The sequence below is a fragment of the Cinclus cinclus genome, chromosome 2 (genome assembly GCF_963662255.1).
Source record: "Cinclus cinclus chromosome 2, bCinCin1.1, whole genome shotgun sequence".
NCBI classification, from domain to species: Eukaryota; Metazoa; Chordata; class Aves; order Passeriformes; family Cinclidae; genus Cinclus; species Cinclus cinclus.
Window position 1 is genome coordinate 42,614,695 of NC_085047.1, and position 16,831 is coordinate 42,631,525.

A 16,831-nucleotide genomic window follows, 5' to 3' on the forward strand; every position below is an offset into this window, starting at 1 on the left:
GATGCCTTTATTTCCTCATTTTAACTCATTTTACAATGAGCTGCTAAATGAAGTGCATCCCGTCTTTATAGATCAGAACACCTGGTAGATCAATACCCAGCCAGGAAAAGGGTGTGCAGGTTCCCAGTACTACTTCTGTAAATAACCCAAATTCTCTATACAGCTATACCAACAGAAATCCCACAAAGCACTTCTCCCATGCCAAGGGATTGACTCAGCTGGCTTCTGTTTGGCAATGGGACAATACAGGGCATACTTCAGAGGGAGACATGCAAAACAAAATTAAAACCACCAGAAGAGTTTCTTGTGACCAGAACAGTCAAATAACTAAACAATTTGAGATCACCAAACTGAGATTTACAAATTTAAGACACACTGTGGGAAAAAGAAAACAAAAGAAGAGCAGTTTTGTAGCTTCAGAGATTACTTTAATGTCCTTTAATGGCAACTTCTCATAGTTTGAATATCATCCCTGGAGTAGATATTAAGTGCAGTTAAACCAAGGTACTCTTTATTTGAAATACTCAACTGGTTTCTCTTAATATGTTACACCCTACACGTTACCTTATATTATAGTTGACACAAGACTGTTTGGGAAATAACCAACTGATTACCCATCCTAAACACATGGCCACACAAATCTTTTGCTATTTTATGACAGCTGGGAACCAGCAGTTGCAAATATGAAGCATAGGCCCCTGGAAATAGATAATGTCCTTGAAAATTCTCTGTGTTTATTTTTTTGTTTGTTTGGGGTTTTGTTTGTTTGTTTTCTGTTACTAGGGAGGAAATGGAATGAACCTTTGAAAACAATAGCCATCTATCGCTTGGAAAATGTTCTCTTGTCATTGCTGTATTTCAGATATGCGCCAGAAAGCTGCCAACTAATCTCTAGCACTCTGATTTTCTAGGCATACCCTACATTTTAAAACAATGCCTGTTTGCAAGAATGATTCTTTAATCTCTAATTATCTTTTCAGGTCCATCTCCTTTAAGATTTGTTGCTGCCAGCTAATCTAGCCAATGTTGACAATGGGGAGAATAAGCCTCCTAATTAAATGTGGTAATATCTACCAACACAAGTCTGCAATCTTCATTTGCCACGTTCATTTTTAAGCAGGAATTCTAATTAAACCAAAAGCAGCCTCAGGGTGTCAGTAGAATATAGCTATATATATCCAAAGTACCTACTTAGACTCCTGCTTGAAGGCTCAGACCTGGTTGATGATGTGGCCTCAGAACAGAGCCACACCATCAAAGTTTCAGGCTTTCATTAAAGCCATTACATATCCATGAAATTTCCACACCGGCGTTCTCCAGTAGGATTCCTGTGCCACAGGCTGAGGACTCTTTCTGGCATAAGAGCCCTAATACAGTGAAAACACCCAGGCTTGCAGCCAGAAATAAAACACTTTTAAAGCTCCAGTGCTTGTCAATCTGAGTGCAGAAGCTCTTTCATTTAAGCATCTACCTTTGTAAGTCTGCTGGGTCCAGGATGCCGTTCAAAGCAGTTGCATTCCTAATACAGATGGTGTGAGGGCAGGCTGAAGAGGTGTACAGAAAATCTCTACACCTCTAATTTCAAAGACTCCAGTGTCTGACAAAAACAAACCCCCACTGTGCTCAAAGAATTCAGTCTGCCCCAAGAGCAGGACCTAACCCCTTTCTCACAATGCCTCTACAAGGCATGTGATATTTTTCCTCAACTACTTTCTACCATGTTTCTCCTGTAAGCCTCTCCGTAAGGATAGTCCTCAGCTTCCCTCCAGCAGAGAGGAAAACACCTGCTTTTAGCAACTTTTAACCTCCAACTGTTAAAGGCTAGTCAAACATACAAGAAAAAAGGAATCTTTCCTCCCCTTTAACCTTGTGACATACCCTATGAAAAGCTTTGTTTCCTCTTATGGCTACATAAATCTTTGGAAAGAAGTCCTAAACCATGGTGGCTCTGAATTGATGATGGTTTCTGCTCACTGCATTAATGTTTGGTTAAAATAAAAAAACAGCAAAGAGGAAATTCATGGAGTTTTAACGATTTTCATTCCACATGCCACTACAGAGCTGATCTGCTGGAACTGAAGCAAAGATGAGAAATACCATGCCTAGCTGCTACAGATTTGATGCAGGTTCCAGAAACACTGTACTGACAATATTCACACTTTTATTGATATTATTCTACTTTTACTGACAGAAATCTAAAGAATTCACAATCCTTAGTTTTAAATGTGTTTACACAATTTAAGTTGGTTTTATTCATTACCACATTATCATTCACAAAGTGAAAGCCACTAAGAATGAAAAACAAAAGATCAGGCCCATATAACCAAAAATTAAAACTGCAAAGGCTGTATGAAAAGCTATAAGTTTTCTTTGAAATAAAATTTCATTTGTAGCCAATTGTGAAATAGACAATGGTAGAGTCAAAACTGGATTATGAAATACATTGACTGTGAAAATTAAATATAAAATTGGTCATAGTTCTTGAATGTCAACTATCAAACTTACTCGTATAAAAATCATGCCAATGGTATTAAAAACCTTATTGATACATTGAAACAACTGTTATCTTGCCTGATAAGGAATATAGAAAGAAAAGCTGATTCTGGAAATTAACTTAAGATGAAGTATTTTTCCAAAATGTTATGATGAAATTGCCAGGTATATGTTTTTTTTAAAATAAAATTTGCTGAAACTTCTTGACAATTTAGATATGTGGAGAGCATAGAAAGACCACATTCAAAAGTCAGCATTACACTTTTTTTATAATATTTTCTTCTGGTTCTGAGATTTTTCTAAGAGGCAGTTGAATAAAAGCTGACAAACACTCAGCTTAATCCTTTTTCTGAAAACCCAGTTTTTCTCAGGACCTTCTTTTTCAAGCTGGAACACTATAAATGCTGACATTTCATAATAAAAATGAGTAACAGTATTATAGAAATATCTAATAAAGTTTTAAGACTGAGCTATTTGAGTGAAGATGAAGGGTATTTATGATTGTAATGATACATCATTCCACAAAATTGCAAGGAGAGATATATTTCTAGTTTCATATGTTAATGGAAATATGGATAATTGGCTCTCCGAATTTTCATTGAAACTGATTTAATTTTGACTGGCTTTTTGTTCACTGTCCATGTATCCCAGTGAATCCCAGTTGCAAGGAATCTACCTGTGTAGCGATGAACACCATTAAGATTTGCAAGGCCACACTTGCTGAACCACCATCCAGTGTTATCACTGAAATTACTGCAGCTGTTCACTGGCTGTCCTTTAATAGTGCACACTGGCCTGCATCCATCATTATCAACATCAAAAGTGCTGAAAGGCATGGTATTTTGGTTATCTTCTCTTCTATATCCTCTAAATGCATCACCTAAGTACAACAGATAGAACAATAATTAGTTATTTACAGATAAATGTTTCTTACTGGATGCACACCTGGCAAACTTTTCCTCTGAATTTATTAGAAAAGTAGAATTCTTCAAAAGTTGTTCAAGAGCACCAGCTAATGAGCTGCAAAAGTGCTGAAGATGCAGGGAATAAAAAGAATATAATACCAAGAAATATGGAAGAAGCTGAAATTAAATGAAAAGTCCTTGTATTTTTGTTGCTTTTAGCGATGTGTGCTGTCTATGCAAGTAAAGGCTTCTGTTCTCAACAACAGAAGAAGAAAAGATAAAAGTAAACACAAAGGGTTGTAACTTCAGATTTTCCAGTAACATGCCCAAAGCCCCAGAGTGAGTCATGAAATAAGATGGAATTGTTAAAACACAAATGTCAGTTATTACTGTCTGTGTTGTCTTACTCAAGAACTTACCGAAGAAATAGTATTTTTCACAAATACAGAGTAAAGGACCAACACTTTCAGAGAGTATCTATTTCATTGACAATAAGGACCATTCTCGCATAACATGGAAAAAATCAGTAAGACATAATGCAATGTTTAATGCAAATCTTTGCACACTTAGTATATTTATGCTGTTATGGGAAGTCTGGAATTAATTTGTGTCTAGGTATCACCCAGCAACTGTTACACACTGTAGGCCAGCTTTGTTCCACTCAGTTTCTTTCTCTATCCTTTGTACATGACTATCTGGGCACTTCTGAATTATCCAAAGCATCATCAGGAACACTGCCAATAACATCTGTGATGAGATAATGAGCACCTAAATAATTGTTCATAAATAATATATGCATAAGTGTTCATTATATACCACAGAAAAACACACTAGAAATAAAATTTTTGAAGTTAATTATTATTCTTTTGAATGCATTTTTTTCATATTAAGAGAGGGAACAACCACTTTTAAATACTTCAAAGAAGGAAGTTCTTACCAGCATTTCCTGAATAATGCCCCAAATGGATCTTAAAAGAACATGCTTCATCCTCTATCCAAAATCCATCATATGACGCATAGGCTTGCTTGTCATTTTCTGATTCCAAACCCACATAAAGACTGAAATGAGTGGCTTTTTGATTTACTATGTCAAAAATCTTCCTCAGTCCAAGCCAAAATTCTCCTTAAAGAGAAATATAATATATAGTCAAGAAAGGGAAACTGTAAAAGAAAAAGTGATTGTTCCTGTTTTTTTACTTTCCTTCCTGAACTAAATGTAATAGAAGTTGCATTATAGGCTTATATTCCTTTGAAAAACTAATGAAGGAACAGAGTAATCTTCCTACTTCCTTAGGAAATCCTGAAGAATTCCCATGTGTGCATCATCTTCTTTTCTCTCTGTACTAATTTTTAGAAAATTGTCCAAATGATAGATTTTAAATATTTGTCTGCAATATATCTTAGAAGACCACAAAAACTGGATGTGCTAAAGATCCACTTGCATCAACAGAACTCAGTAGCACTCCTAAGGGCAATACTGAGAAATGATAAATGTTAGTATTCTATGAAATGCAAAAAAAAAAATGCAAACCCTATTCTCGAAATTTAAGCCCTGTTCTCGAGATTTGCTGCCTCTATAAATCACACTTGTAGCCTCATATGAGCTGCACTTCTTTCTACAGAAAAATTGTGACCTGTGTGCTTCCATTGCAATTCCAGATAAACATCTGAAAAAGCAAATGGGTTTAGGCTTGCAGGATTAAAGGTGGCAATAAAAAATTAATAACACATTTGTGTTGGTATAAGCTACGGAAATATTTCCATTGTTCATAACTTTGCAAGCCCAGTGGTGAAATGTTATTGATTTTTCTCTGCTCTAAGGAAATATTTTACAAAAGTGATTCAAACCAGCAAAGGCACTTTTTTTTTAATCTGAAAAGAGCAGAAATACAAACTATAAATTATTTCAAGCAGAAAATATAGTATTTTATACACTCTTGTGAGACTGCAATCGGTGAAGACTCTAGTGGGGTAATAGTCATTATTGGGAAGATCACACAACAGATTTGATGAAAAAAAATTCCTTAAGTAAAAGTAAGACTTTTAAGAAACAAGAACTTCATACTACTAAAACTACCATGCAATTTAGTAGATATGTAGCTCACATAAAAGCAGGAGAAATGTAGAAATTTAGAGTATTTAAAATTAATACCAGTAAGGTCACCAAATCCATCCAGATATTCAGACCATGTTCTCTGAAACTGAACGATTCCATCAGTTCTTTTCTGAACCACAGTCCATCCACCTCCTTGAAAATCCATGTCACACAAAACCTAAAATAGGAATGATTAAACATTCTCGAAGCAGATTTTTGAAAAACACAGTTTAATAAAGGTGGACTATTCAGAGTTTTGCTAAGTAACATACTTTTCAAGTATCTTTTTAAAGAGCTCTAAGAAAAAAAAAGGAAAAAATGAAGATGCGTTATTTTCTCATATGTTCTTGTTGAACTGTTTGGTTTGGATATTTCTTCAACCAGTAGAAACTGCTGCATGTAACAGTCTGCTCCTAACAGATACAATAAATAAGCTTTGACAAACTGTAACATTTATAGCATGAAAGGGAAGCAACTTGCAATGTCATGTATTAATCAGGCAAAATATCATCGATACAGGTAGCAACACTGAACAAACTTTTACTTCAGCAAAGCAAAGTGGACACAACTTCTTACATGCTCTCCATCATCATCATGCTTTCTTCCATAGAATATTGTGTTTGTGGCACCTGGGAAATTTAGAGCCTTTAGTAAGGGTGAGGAAATGGAAAACAGTGACAGCAATAACCCGGCATATAACAGTAATCCACAGCAGCAAAAACCTCTACCTAAGAAGTGGCCCTGATTCAGGGAAGTCCCAATGTGAACATATAACTGCCTGCAACTGAGCAGTACCATACACTGAATTCAAAAGATCAGCTCTCAAATTTGAGTCTTTATGAGTCTTTGCTAAAATTTGTGCCCAGCAGTATGTCAAATGGCAGTGGTCCAGCTGCCATCTGCTCTGCTCTGGAATATCACATTATGTGGCACGTTTTCTCCTCAGCCCAACTAACTTAAGATATGTAATTGACTTTCCCAAGTATATCCACAGTGCCAAATCTTGATCACTCCAACTGGGATTATAAAGTCTGGGAATTTAATGTGAAAAGATCATATTGCACATTTATACACTGCACTACCTAAGATATGCAAAATAGTTCTAAGGGATAGTATCCATAATTAGTGTTTAAAAACATGGACTCATTTTTGTCTCCAAATGTGACTAATATCAGGAGAATTAACCTGGAAAATGCTTATAGGTAGAGTAAGTGAGTGAGCCAGTAAGCTTCTTGTGGTAACAAAAGTAAGTTCAGAACATAATGCTGGCTGTGATAACATTAAGCTGATGCACAAGTGATGGAGTGAAGTAAAATTTTTTTTGATGCTACAGGAAACATACAAAATGAAACATGTTTCAGAAAAGAGAGATTTGCAGTCTTAGCCAGCTGATAAAAGTGGAAACTAGGTGTAAGTCAGTTTAACCCTCAAAAAAAATTGTGGCAGACTGAGCATTATATGTTGAACCTTCATTGCCTGTAGTAGCCAGATATTTTTCAGGAAACCAGACTTGCTCCTTAGCAGGAAAACATCAACATCGTAGTCAGAGCACCTGTGATTTAACAATGTCTTCTCAATGAACGACAAGAAAGCAACACGACAGAGCTGCAAGTTAATCTAATAAAATCTGAGGGATCTTGGATCTTCAAGATACTTTGGGCAATTCTTGCAAAACAAATACTAAATTAATCATAGTAAGGTTCACGTGAATGAATAAAATATTGTGACCTTTATTCCCTGGAGAATCACATGCTTATTTCAGTCACCCAAGGAGGACAGAACTGGAATAAAAAGAAATACAGAAGATTCCAAAACAAACATTTAGATGAAAATACCTAAACCGCATTCAAAATTACCCCATTGCCTCATCCACTGTCTTAAGAAGATGATTGCATGCTTGGCTACTCCTCTGACTATGAGTCAGAAATACTATGAGGTATAGTATACCACTTGGTCACAACATCAATCTTAGGTCCAATATAAATCAGCGGGAGTGTTGATAATTCACAGAAGGAGCATATATGGTTCTACATGAGAGGTCATCACCAGCTAAATAAAAATATTACATAGATGGAGACAAATACAGCAGTAGCTGTGTAGTTTTCCTAATCCCTTATGGGAATTTTGCAATTGTAAAGCCTCAAAATAGCTAATCTTTAGCAGTTTGCTCTGTGTCTCATATCATGAAAGGTATGAAGGGCATGATTGTGCCAGCTACAACCTAAATTAAATGAGAAGGAGGACACTTCTACTGAATATTTCTTCCCTTTCCACCCACAATGTATATAAGAGGTATATTCTAAACAGCTGTTTAGTTTGTCTGATCCAACTGAGAAATATCATTGTTCTAAATTTACCGATTGAAATACATGTAAGAAATTGATCACGGTTAACTTTTCCGAAAGTGAAATTGGTTTTAATCACCTCATGAATAAATGTTCAGGCAAAAGACTATTTGAAAGTAACTTTCTGTAGTGACAGAAACCTGACACTACCACTAAAGCTAGATTTTCTTATTGCTCCTGGAATTTGGAATTCAATTAGCCCAAGTTAAGCATCAAAATCTATACTCACTTTTGGAAACATGAGGTATCAAACATGAAGAATAAGAATGTGATCACATTGTTTAAATAGTTTTCATTTAACTTATATCCTTATGCATTTTATTCTAAACACATTTTCATTTAGGTTCCACTGCATAAAAAGGCACCTTATTGCTGCAAAGATCCACAATGAAATTAATTGTTTCATGTTGGGTTTGTTTCCTGTTTTTTTACCATAGTTTCTTACTATGGTTTCTTATTATGGTTTTCTGCCTCTGTATTTTTTCTTATTTTACTGGTCTGCAGACCAGCATTTGCAGATAGCATTCTACATTTAGAACTCTTGGCTATTAGCCTCTAAAAGATGCTTTGCAATTTCTTTTTATATTTTAATGTCTTGATATTTTTGTCTATCATTTTTCTTGTACTCCTTTTATTCTTCAACACATGAAAGAATTCACATTAAATAGTTTTCCTTAAAAAAACATTCTTTATGGAACAAATATTTTAGATATTTTTCTCTGAGAGTTTTTTTGGCACTGTCCCTCAAGTTCTGCGCAACATTTACCAGACAAAAAATGAAACGCTCATTCTTCCCCTTATTTATTGTTACCTTGTTCTTTTAATCAAACTGCTATGATTTTGCTTTTGCCTTTCTGGAATCTCCTTCAATACAGAAGAAATTCTGAAACAGATGCCTTTTTTGCTATGTGGTAGCATTTTGTTCATACTACAAATATGGTTGTTCTGTGAACACTGCAACATGTCTTTGCCTTTCTTTTACATGGAAGGGACTTGTTGATGAGTTACAGATCTTTTTCCTGAGCTCACTGCATTGTACGGAGAGAATTTTTATATCAAAGGTTGCAGAATCAAGTTCATTTTTCCTTTTGAGATGCCAGCATAATTCTGAAAACTTTTCTTAACCAGTTTAAGCTCCTTTTTGTAGCATTTTGAAGGGCTCCACTTGGCTAGAGAAAAAAGGACTCATCCTGCCTTTGTTACATATAAAGGAACACTATAAAGTGAGATATTAAACTTTGCTAGTTATTAGTTGGCTTAAATTCCTCATTTTTCTTCAAAAAATAATGACCTCAACCTGTATGGCAAAGTTGAAGGTTTGAAAGTGCCACATCTGCCTTTCCACTATGCATAAAGCCTTCCCTAAATAGAACAACCCGAAATGGAAATAAATATATAAACAAAATATTTCTTCTGTTTGCAAGGACCTTAATATACTGAGTCTGAGGAAATTAACCCCAAATTCCTTTCTTCTAGATGAGAACAATTAATCTGAGCAATTACATAAAGTGCAGTGATAGGAAGCATGATTGCTGCAGTTTGTTTTAGGGATATATATCCTTGTTTTAGGAATATAAATCCTGCAAACTGGATAGGAAAACCACAATTTCAGATGCCTCTGTGCCTCAAGACTGGATTATAATGATACTCAGACAAGAGCTAAGCACCTATTCCTCAAACCAAAACACATCTGCACCTACACTTGGATGACTGAATCAGCAGTCCCATCACATGAGAATGCAGTTTTATACAGCAGAATCACTCTAAATCTAAAAGTCCCATCTTAAAAGCTAAATGGATTAGTCAATTGCTCTTCAGTTTTCCATTTCTAAAACAGAAAACAGGTCTTCTCCATACCCAAAAGAGGAGCTGGAAAACACCTTGGGTTTTTCTCGTTGGTATTTTTCATTACATAGGAAAACTGACAATGAGTTTAAATTACTTCATCGAAAATAAAAAACTTGTCAAAACTACAGTAATAGCAGACATGTGCAGATGATTTAATATATTTTTCATTCATATGTTGAGAAACTGTCATGGAAAACACTTTAAGTCTATTAAAAGTATTCTTAATGAATATTCTCAAGCAAATTGTGACTATAATAATAAATGTATTACCTCAAAAGGATAATTTGATCCTTCTGGATGGATAATGTACAGACCACTTGGAGTTTTTGAAACTGAACCAACAGTATCTTTAATATGAGTGCAGTCCAGACCTAAAGACAAAAGATATTCAAGCAAGTTCATTAGCAAAATATGTTTTTAAACATAGATTAATGCAGGAATATAACTTTTCTTGGTGGCATGAATTATTTGAAATACAATTTTCTTCTGACACAAACTTTAAAATCATGTTTTGTCATGAATATCTCTTGTGAATTAAAATTCTCTAAACACCATTTAGATTCTAAGTAAGTACAAATGACACTGTATTGACAAAGTTCTTTCTAATCTTAATAGATATGATACATACCTATATGAAATTAAAGATTATGTATCTGGGTCAATTTACAAATTCTTTTTTCATTTTATTTATTACACCTGTGCTGTGAAAAAGATATATTATCTGAGAAATAAAGTATTTTTCCTACAGATTTTTGTATTTATACTTGCAAAAGCCTTTTCAATATAAAGTATATATGAAAAACATTCCATTTGAATAAGGATACTGCAGATGCAGAGCACACTTTATTTTATTGCAAAAGAACATGCCATTCAGCAGCTTCAGATCACTTACTAGCTGATAATCATACTTGGTATTTTACATAAAAACTAGCATGCTAAACACAATGCCCAGAGCTACTAGCTGCAAATTATTTAAAACAGTATTTATGATAACACTTTTAAGCAGTTTATTAAGTTTACAGAGTTTATATGATATTAACACAGGATAAGTGTCAAGGTTAAAATTGCTTGCCTTTGCTTTAATTAGCTCCTTTTCAAGATACAAAGATAAAAGGGGAAGGTGTCAAGACTACATTGGAAAAATACTTACCATGAGATTGAACTGCTTTATAAGGAAGTGGATCCAGATGTTTTCTCAAAATTACTGTGTTCAAAAGAACAAGTTTGTTCATGAGTTCATTTACCTGTAAATTCAAATAAAAGATTTTTAATTAGGCTGCAATGAAAAATTTTATATTCTAAAAATTTTTTTCTGACTCCAAGCAAACATAATTTGTGATATTGTGATGATAATAATTTGTACCAATGTGAAGGAATGGTCCTCCACTTTCCCTACTACAGTGTGACACTGAGATGTGAAACACGGTACTTACCATCCTCATAGAAATGGAACTCACACCCTACCACAGCTATAAGGACTGGTGATAAGACACTCTAATCTTACTGGTTTAATGACAATTTAATGGTTTAATGAGCCCCATTTTTCCTCAGAAAGACAACACCTGCTGTGAGAAATAACAAATACAAATATTTCTAATAAAGAATAAAATTACCTGATTAGAAAGGTAATCCAATGAAGACTGTTGATCATCCATCATGTCCCTTACCATTTTTTTTGTACTTCTGGCATATTCAGCAAGAGAGTTCTGCAAATTTCCTTCAAAAGAAATATGTTCATCCACTTTGTTTTCATAGCTCTAGAAATATTCTTGACTAAATGGCAACATACTTATTTATGACATCTAAGTGAATACTGAAGGTGTTTTACCTTACAGCACCTGAAAGTGAAATGACAGTAATACAGAGACCACAGATTAAAGCCAAAGGTGCTAAAAATTTCAGACTTTTTGATTGCAGTAAAGACATCTTAAGAAGTGATGGTTCTTCTCATTTTTTGAAGAAGAAATTAACCTTATCCTTGGGTAAACTGGACAACCAGTTACTGGATGCCACAGAAATAGAAAGAGAACTAGAAATAGAAATATATATGATTAAAGACAGATATATATATATAAGGTTTCTTGTCACCTTGCTAAAAATAAAGATCATCATCATGGCATATAATTAGTAGTATATATTTTAAAATCATATGAAAAAACCTAGAATTTACACAATTATTTTTGGAGGCTGATTATAAAATTTGCTGTGTAGTTTGTCAAGGTAGTGAATAGAGAATATCCTGTGTAACCCTCTCTAAAAGGTGAGGTGAAGCACACATTTACTCCCATGTAGCTGATTAAGTAGCTACCTAATTAACTACCTCCCACTTACACCCCCACATCCAGCTATGATGTTTAAATAAGGAACAGATACCCTCCTCTTCCTCTCTAATTTAGAGAGATACTGACATTCAGAGGTTAACAGATCTAGGTGGGTTGTGTGGCTCCTTGGATTTGCCTGTCTTCACTAATGATTTTTACTTGTCACACCAGCTGCATCCCAAAAACAGGGTACCCCAGATTTTCTGGACAATGCACAATTTGGGCAGCAGGGTCACAGGGCTGTCACGCGTGCTCAAGAAGATGAAAAAAATAAATTTGCACAGCATAGCGTAGCAGAGGAGAGGATAGCATAGCATGGCACTGCATAGCTCATCACTAAAAGTATTCTTTATGAATACATACTGCACATGTAATGTTTGTCCCCTCGTAAAATTTTAGCTTGAGCATCACATGGTACAAGGCATTGTTCTTTTTGATTTGAAATATCTGCAGATTTACTTTTCTCTTCTGCCTGGAGTGGTTCCTCCACAGCTCCAACATTCCTTGTGTCCTGTTTTACCAAACAATGGAGGGGGATATAAATTGAACATAAAGCACACATAAAATAGCTCGGTCTGTGAAAATGAAGTAGATTGCTTCACAGGACTTCCTTCAAAACCTGTTTTCTTTACAGCTTTATCAAGAGATAATTGACAGAGCTGAGACCAAAACCGATGAGATGTTCTCTGCTTTGCCATACCTCACAAAAAAAAAAAAAAAAATTAAAAAAAAAAAAGGTAGTGACAGAGGTAAAGAATAACCTCTGTAAATTAAAAAATACCACCACCATTTCTGGTGAGGTATTCTACTTGTGAGCTCTATAAGTGGGAGGCAAGAACTTGCAAATCCTGCCTTTTAGGAATCACCATACCCAACAGACATCTAAATGCTAAGGAACTTATTTTTACTGGAAAGGAGCAGGCTTTTGGATTTGCCAGATATTAGCAAAATACTTTTACTCTTGAAAATTCCTAAATTCAATATTTAAATGCTGATCAGGGAAATACTTGCAAAAGTTTTTAACTTATGCACACATGCAGTCATGAGAAGATATGCAGACCAATTCAGCATTAAAACAAATATTTTAAATGTTCTTATAGGGAAAAGAGTAAAGGGACAGTATTCATGGGTACATGATTACCTGAAATAGTGACAATAATAGCATTAGTAAAAGTAGTTACACCTGTTACTGATATTTTAAAATAATATTTTCATATTTAATAGTTTTTCTTTCATGGTGCCATATGACATAAAATAAGGGAATGCCTCTGATTCATCATTTAAAGAAATTACTAAAAGTAATTCCCAAAATATGTGTCATTGTCAAAAGACTAAGCAACATATTTTCATATGAGTCTTTGTTTGATGATTTCGTAATCTCAGCAAATAATTTGCAGTATGTTCATATATTGTGTTTTCAAATGTAAATAGGATCCTTATATCCTATGTCAAGATTTTAATGAAAAACAAAACTTATTTAGACTTTAATACATCTTCAACACAGTTTTCTTTCCTCTCCCAGTCTTCTCTTTCTGGAATTAGTACTATACCAGCAAGCAGTGAACAGGGTATTTTCCCTGATTTTAGCTCTTTAAAAGTGAAAGTAAAAACTACAAAAAACTGTCAACAAAGGAATTTTGCAAAAAAAAAAGGTTTCTGAATTACTAGTGTAATTGCATTTTGTACCTGGAGAATGGTAGAGAAGCAAAAGAATATGTTTCTTTAATTTTGAAATAAGCACAAAATAAAGGAAGAAAAATTATAAACACATCTCTAGAACTTATAAATAGAACACTTGAAAGCATGGCTTGTTCCAGGGCTGTCACAGCTACTCACCAGATGTTCAATTAAACACTGTTAAGCAAATATTTGTAATCAATATTTATCTTCAGCAAAAGCCAACATGAAACAAGCAATTAAGTCTGATCTCAGCATTTCAAGCAAAAACTGACTCTGCCAAAAACAACAGTTACTCTGCATTTAAAGTAATGCAGATGAGATTAAAAATATGACATAACAACTGAGCTGTGATACAGGACATTAACACAAAAATGTTCTAATATACTGAATTCCTAGAATTTCAATGTAGTTTCTTTTCTTTATCTGAAAAATACATGATTCCTCTGTATTTTCATACCTATCTTGAATAAGGCAATCCTTATTTTTAAAACATCTGTCACTTTTCTGTGAAGTCACTCAGTTTCATTCATTATCTTACCTAAACAAAGTAATAGAAAAGCTTACCTTAGGTGAACAATGTTCGCCATTATTTATGACAGTCTCTCCTAAACCAAACAAAAAAATATTAAGACAAATAAATGAAGTTACCCTAAAGTGGTGGTTCATCTTTTACTTGAAGAAATGCAAATGTTTTGATGGGTTTCAAATTTCTGTGGAAAGAATTGTACACTATGAAGGCCTGATCTAACTATTTGGGAATGTCTACTGCACAAAGGGCAGCCAACACATCACTCCTTTACTGCCTGGATTTAATAAACCAAATTTCAACTGCACAGTAGATTTCATATATTACTATTTGCATCCTGAGGAAAATTACTGCTTTCCACCTTCATGTGACACATCAAACAGATATACTTTCATTGTGATAAAATCTGACAGATTTTCTTATATGCTATTTTTGACCATTTATGTATATTTGGCATGAGTATTCTGTGCTACTTGAAAGAAAAAAAACGTAGTATTACTTGATGTTTTCAAATTTTTACCAAGTTTTTTATCATTAAAATTACAGAATCTGTATTGTGATGGTAGTGCACCCGAACAGACTGTGAAGGCAATTTTGGAATATGTCATCAAAGTAAGTTCAAAATAGAAAACTGAAAAAACATTATTTAAAATTAGTACTTTGCATTGCACAGAAAATCTTTTACCAGGAGAACAACAGCTGTCTTTTGGTTTCACTGGTAGCCCACCCATTTTAACCCAAGTACTGAGACTATCATTCAATACAACGATTTTTATCCCTGAAAAAAAGTCAAAGTACAAGAGAACAGCATGAAAAAAAAAGAAAATTAAATGTAGTCTACAGAAGCTTAATTAAAACTATGAGGCACTTACAGATTTCACACACTCAATTCCAGTACCTTTGTATTTTAAAACTGGATCTGATAGTCTAACCAAAAAAAGGTTCAGAAAGGTCCAACATATTTAGAGACTTTAGACACATTAAAGAATTTAAATTGTTTGTGATCTGGCGACATAAATGAAACCTCACCTTCCAATGTACCACTGGGAAATACACTTTCTAAAGGATCTTCAGAATACAGTGTTCAACTGCACCTTACACTGGTACAAGACAATGTTCCAAATTTGTCTTGATAATCTGGTTCATCTCCACCTCTATCGAAAGCTGGAATACACTAGAAATAGCTTTTGCTACTAAGATTTGTTGGTAGCAACCAACATTTGTTGGGAGTGGGGATTAATACACTTTTAAATCCAATGTTTTCTTTAAAAATGAATTGCTAAATGGTACTCAGAACCTGTAACTGAGAGTATGTTCAACTGCCTGCAAAATTCTGAACAACGTGGCTCTTCAAGATCCTTCAAAATCAAATTTTTAATTTTTTCTGAAGTACCACATGGCACATAATAGTTTTCCAGTATGAGGCTTAGTAGGGTTTAATTAGTGCATCAGCTGATGCTCTCTGAAGAAGATGCAGGCTGTGATCATTAGTTCAGTCTCAGGAAGAAAGTGAGAAGATTTCCATGGCTCTCTATATATGACATTAAGGGCAAATGAATGAGTTTTCTTCCTCTTTCTATGTTCATCAATAGGCAGCATGACAAATTTCAGGCAGGAATGGTTAAAGCAATCAGAACATTAACTTCTCCCATGAAGTTGCCTACACAGCTTGGAGAAAAACTATAGGACATCAGCAGAGTAAGGAAAGAAAAATGTGTTTTTGCAGCAGCACAGCTATGCTCCAGCCTTCAAATAAGACTTCAAAATAAATTCAGAATCCATCCCACAAAGTTTCTTGCTGCCCCAGAATAATCATGCACTTCTGAATTACATGGCCCTCAGCTTGTCACCTTCTTGTCCCACAGTCTGAAATATGTGAGGTTACTCATGAGAAGAAATTATCCAATAACCCTAAAGGAGGACTACGAAGACTTAAAAAAAAGTAAACAAGAGAAAGACAGAAATATATATAAACACCATACTTAGTTCTGAATTTCAGAAGGTATCTTAAGGTGAAGCTACAAGCTGCGTTGTGCTAGATCAAAATTTTCAGTAAATCTAAGAAAGCTAAAATTCTGTCAGCGACATGCATTGACCACGACCTTTAATCTTCCTACGTGTGACATGGGCTCAAATTCTGCAGTTTCCCAGCTCTGCCTCAGTTCTGCTTGAGTGACTCAGTTCTCCATCCTGACAAAGCCTTCTACTGCATCCTAAATGAAACAGCACATTTTATCAGGCAAACTGGGATTTTAAATGTATATGTGGCTTGAAAAGCACACAGTGGTAAATTGACAACCACTTTTCCCCCTTCTGCAACACAACAGAACAGATGGGGCAATGAAGGGGTGAATTTGGGGTTGGTTTTCTGAACTAGAGGTGAAAGACTTCCATTTCAGGGTCATCTTCTCAACTGCACTAACTGGGATACTATAAACATTAAACACATTTGGCAACCTGACCACCATTGGTCTTGACTGTAAAATGGTAACAGCAACACCCACCTCCCAAACTGCACTACAGATATGGGGGAGGAGGTCTGTGGAGAGAAGTATTTTACAAATGCAGAGTACTATTTTTCTATTCTTACCTTCCTAGTCAAAGACATAGAACAGCTG

At 34.7% G+C, this 16,831-nt stretch overlaps 1 protein-coding gene across 1 annotated transcript; it reads right to left on the reverse strand.

Moving 5' to 3' along the window:
• Nucleotides 1-3,053: 3,053 nt before the first annotated feature.
• Nucleotides 3,054-14,353, reverse strand: ANGPTL5 (angiopoietin like 5). Its single transcript, XM_062514481.1, has 8 exons — nt 14,252-14,353; nt 12,371-12,518; nt 11,300-11,403; nt 10,837-10,930; nt 9,957-10,057; nt 5,551-5,671; nt 4,336-4,521; nt 3,054-3,373 (listed from the first exon to the last, which is right to left on the reverse strand). Exons 1-8 carry the CDS (start codon nt 14,351-14,353, stop codon nt 3,054-3,056), a joined length of 1,176 nt encoding a protein of 391 aa, XP_062370465.1.
• Nucleotides 14,354-16,831: the final 2,478 nt, after the last annotated feature.